At 37.2% G+C, this 3,842-nt stretch overlaps 1 protein-coding gene across 1 annotated transcript; it reads left to right on the top strand.

Moving 5' to 3' along the window:
• The first annotated feature begins 660 nt into the window (after nucleotides 1–660).
• Nucleotides 661–3,418, top strand: LOC130950534 (photosynthetic NDH subunit of lumenal location 5, chloroplastic). The gene is made up of 4 exons (XM_057879058.1): nucleotides 661–1,204; nucleotides 1,292–1,346; nucleotides 1,965–2,050; nucleotides 2,928–3,418. Exons 1-4 carry the CDS (start codon nucleotides 722–724, stop codon nucleotides 3,078–3,080), a joined length of 777 nt encoding a protein of 258 aa, XP_057735041.1. The 5' UTR covers nucleotides 661–721; the 3' UTR covers nucleotides 3,081–3,418.
• Nucleotides 3,419–3,842: the final 424 nt, after the last annotated feature.

Here is a 3,842-nt window from a genome sequence, read left to right as displayed (position 1 = left end):
TTTGAGTTCATCCACCCAAATAAAGTATATGGAGTCTCTTATCTGAAAAAATAATAAAAAAAAACGCACCCAAATGTAACTAAAATTTAAAAATAAATTTCTCACCTCAACAACAACCACGTCTGGCCCTTACCGCTCTAGAGGACACCTGATGAACCATCTATCAGGGTTTGTAATTGTGTCAGACTCCATCAACGCAACCTCCCTCCCACAAAAACATCTTCCGTCAAGCTTCTTCTCCTTTATCTTCTTTGAACTTGCAGAATTGCTGCGACTTTCATCATTGACAGCAGAATTAAATTTGCGCAAAAATATTCCAGGGGTTACGAGATAATTCTTTCTGAGTGTGGGTACACTTGAATTTCAACAATATTTAATTTTGGAGGTATGGTTTGAATTGAAGTAGATAAGTTGCTACGGTTTTAATTTGATGCGTAAAGCTCTTTCCACCTTCATATATAAATGTTCTAAGGCATGCTACTTTTATTACGTGGATATAAGTTTAATTTCGATCTAAATAGATACATATATTTTTATCTTTTATTGGTACAAATGGTCATTTAATTATTTGTCAAATAATATTGGGGGATAATATAGTAATTTCAAGGTGAATACATGTGCACGCCGGCAGGGGAATATCCTATATCCTGAAATGTGATAATAACAATCAAACTCTACATATTGGTTTCGCAGTGTGGTGATACTCAGACGGTGGAAATCAATGGCAGCTACATTCACCATCACAACAACAGCGGCAGCAACTCTCTCAAATGTTTCAGGAAACAGGAGCAGAATCAGAGGTTTGAACCCTAACCCTAACGCTATCAGCACCAGTTCCAGTTGCAGTGCGATTGCTACTTCATCGAAGCACAGGCTCCTCGGGGAGATTCTTCATCCGCGACTGAATGCGATTCCGCTCGTAAGAACCACGAGGCAAAGGGGTTTTGTGCGGGCGAGTTCGGAGGATGCACCACTACAGTCCAAAGTAACTCACAAGGTGTTCTTCGACATCAGCATTGGAAACCCCGTTGGGAAGCTTGCTGGCAGAATTGTGATTGGACTGTTCGGTGACGATGTTCCTCAAACTGCAGAGAATTTCCGTGCCCTCTGCACCGGAGAGAAGGGTTTTGGATATAAAGGCTCCACCTTCCACCGTGTAATCAAGGATTTCATGATTCAAGGAGGAGACTTTGACAAAGGAAATGTATGTCTCTGTATTAACTACTATTAACAATGTGCCTTCGTTTCATTTAATACAGCATTTACATAAATATCTCTTCTCTTCTTGCAGGGAACTGGAGGCAAAAGTATATACGGGCGCACCTTCAAAGATGAGAATTTTAAACGTGAGTTTACCCACTCTTGTGTCTTCACTTCATTACACAAATGCCATACTTATCTTACCAACAAGTTACTAATTGTTATGCCAACTTAACTGCTTATATTCGCTCCAGCTACAAAGTACAGACCACTTGGTCAAACTATAGGGAGGCTGTTGGTTAAATAAGTTTGACACTAGTTAATTACAAGTAATTTCGATGGTCAAGCAACTTGAAACTTGAAACAGTGTATTTTTGAGTGTAATACTCAACTTCAGTAGTGTTTTGAGAACCCTAGAGATTGCCAATTCGGCTATGTTTGGGACATTTTTTTTAATCAAGGGTGGAACGGGAGTGTCGTTGATGGCACGGAGGAGAAATGGGAGGGTCTGCTTTCCTAAGGAGACCCTAAAGTCCTGACCATGTGCTAGAATCCATTGTAGTATTCACTATTCAGAAATTAAATTAATGAAATTAATGGAAGCATTTGCATCAATATTGTCTCACTTATTTTCATTTTGTTTATGTAAATAAAAAAGGGAGAAACTTTTTCAATAATGTGTTTTCTTCTATTCTCATCTTCAGTATTGAATCTTTAGTTGAAGTGTTATTCAAATACAATGCTGATATGTACATCATCTGTAGTCTCTCATACTGGACCTGGAGTTGTGAGCATGGCAAATGCAGGCCCCAACACAAATGGAAGTCAGTTTTTCATTTGCACGGTGAAGGTATATCATCCTTTTCCAACTCTTCTTTGTCTACCCTTATTCTAGGCAAAATGCACTAATCATGGACTGGCATGTTCTCAAATGGCTGCTGCATGTCAGTGACCAAATTGATCCATGTTAATACTATAATGGAATAAATATACTAAACTTACTCTTTTCTGTTTATTTTATTTATTTTATTTTTGTCCAACTGCCCTGTTTTCCCCTGCTCTTGCAAGTTGCATTCACCTTGAAAGTGGCTCCTTGCAATCTCAACCTGTGGGCTATGGACATCAATTACAAAAACGAGTAAAATAGAAATATTAAATCAAATATCTGGTACCATCATTAGACTTGACCTGAGTTTGAGTTCACTGCATATGGTGACCATTTCTTGGGACTCGACACTGTTGTTACTGTCATTTTCTCCACACATTGGAACTAGGAAGAATTGACTTATTTCACTGAGAGGCATTGTGATTATGATTTATTTCTCTATTGATAATGGGTAGTGTAAACCTATATTGGGAGGAGGGGGGCTGCTAGGGTGTCGGGTAAGTGGTTAGTGGGGGTATGTGAGAGTGTTGATGGAAGGGAGTGAAGGGAATGTTGTGGCCGTGGCCGTGGCTTTGCAGCTGGTATCAATTGTTGACTTTTCTGCCAATTTTTCCTATATCCATGTCATAGTTTATCCTGATATTTAGTATCAGTATCACCAACATTTTTAAACCTTTGCACATATATGCTTTGCAATTTTTCTGAGTACTACCGACATTGATTACTCATTACTCTTTATGATGAAAAGTAAAAAAAAAAAACTCTAAAATACGTATTAAAAACAAAGGGGATAATGTTTATGATCCTTGGTTTGACCTAATCAACTTTGATGAATTGGCAGACACCATGGCTGGATCAGAGGCATGTTGTATTTGGCCAAGTTTTGGAAGGCATGGACATTGTTAGGCTGATTGAGTCGCAGGAGACAGATCGGGGAGATCGTCCAAGAAAGAAGGTTACCATCAGTGACTCTGGTGAGCTTCCAATTGCTTGATGTGGTGGCTGTTTGTTTGTTGATCCTCGCTTTTGATTGGCGGTTGCTCGTCGACAAAGGATGGGGAGAGTAGAGAAAGAAAGGAGGGACTTTATTTCTCTATATAGAGTTTCATTTCACTGCTGAGTTGAGTTTAGTACCATTTTGTTTCCTTTCTGATCCCAGAAACTGCTAGCACCTGTATTCCAGTAGATTTAGTTTGAGTTGGTGTCACGTTAGAAAAATTCATTTCCAATCTGACCACATCATTAAGCCAAAGTGGATTTTTCCATTTGGAATTGGACTCTGATAAAATTCTTGAAATCTTGTATGAGAGGCATGGTCAAATTTTAATATTACTAGTATAGCAAATTAAACAATATAAATAGTCAAATATAATGATATTAAAAAACATTTTAAATGATCAAATAAATAATTGTGATGGCCATTTTATAACAAAACCATTATCTTTACTTATGGAATGGATGCTTTTCTCTTTTTATTTTTTGGTGACCATGGAATGGATATAACGAAGAAAAATATTTAGAAAATAATGTGTCATCTATAATATAAATGTTGCTCTCGTAATAATTGCAAGGCATATTGGCATGTCTAGAAATGATTTTTCTTACGTGTCATCGATATTTGTTTTTATTTTTTTTCTGATTTTATTCAAATGTAACTAGACCAGTACGGCAGTACCCGAGTGCAATAACAGGCAAAAGCTGGCATTTTTTTAAATAAATAATTTAATTATTTTATTTATCGAAATATGTAATTTGT

This window comes from Arachis stenosperma, chromosome 9 (assembly GCF_014773155.1).
Source record: "Arachis stenosperma cultivar V10309 chromosome 9, arast.V10309.gnm1.PFL2, whole genome shotgun sequence".
Lineage (NCBI taxonomy): Eukaryota > Viridiplantae > Streptophyta > Magnoliopsida > Fabales > Fabaceae > Arachis > Arachis stenosperma.
Note: the sequence above shows the minus strand (reverse complement) of the source record. Positions and strands in the feature narration are given on the sequence as shown.

Bases quoted from the DNA above. Each gene is read 5' to 3' on its own strand.
- LOC130950534 (XM_057879058.1), top strand. From the start codon at position 722: ATGGCAGCTACATTCACCATCACAACAACAGCGGCAGCAACTCTCTCA. The intron at 1,205-1,291 runs GTATGTCTCTGT...CTCTTCTTGCAG, and splicing joins GAGACTTTGACAAAGGAAAT to GGAACTGGAGGCAAAAGTAT. The intron at 2,051-2,927 runs GTATATCATCCT...ATGAATTGGCAG, and splicing joins TTTTCATTTGCACGGTGAAG to ACACCATGGCTGGATCAGAG.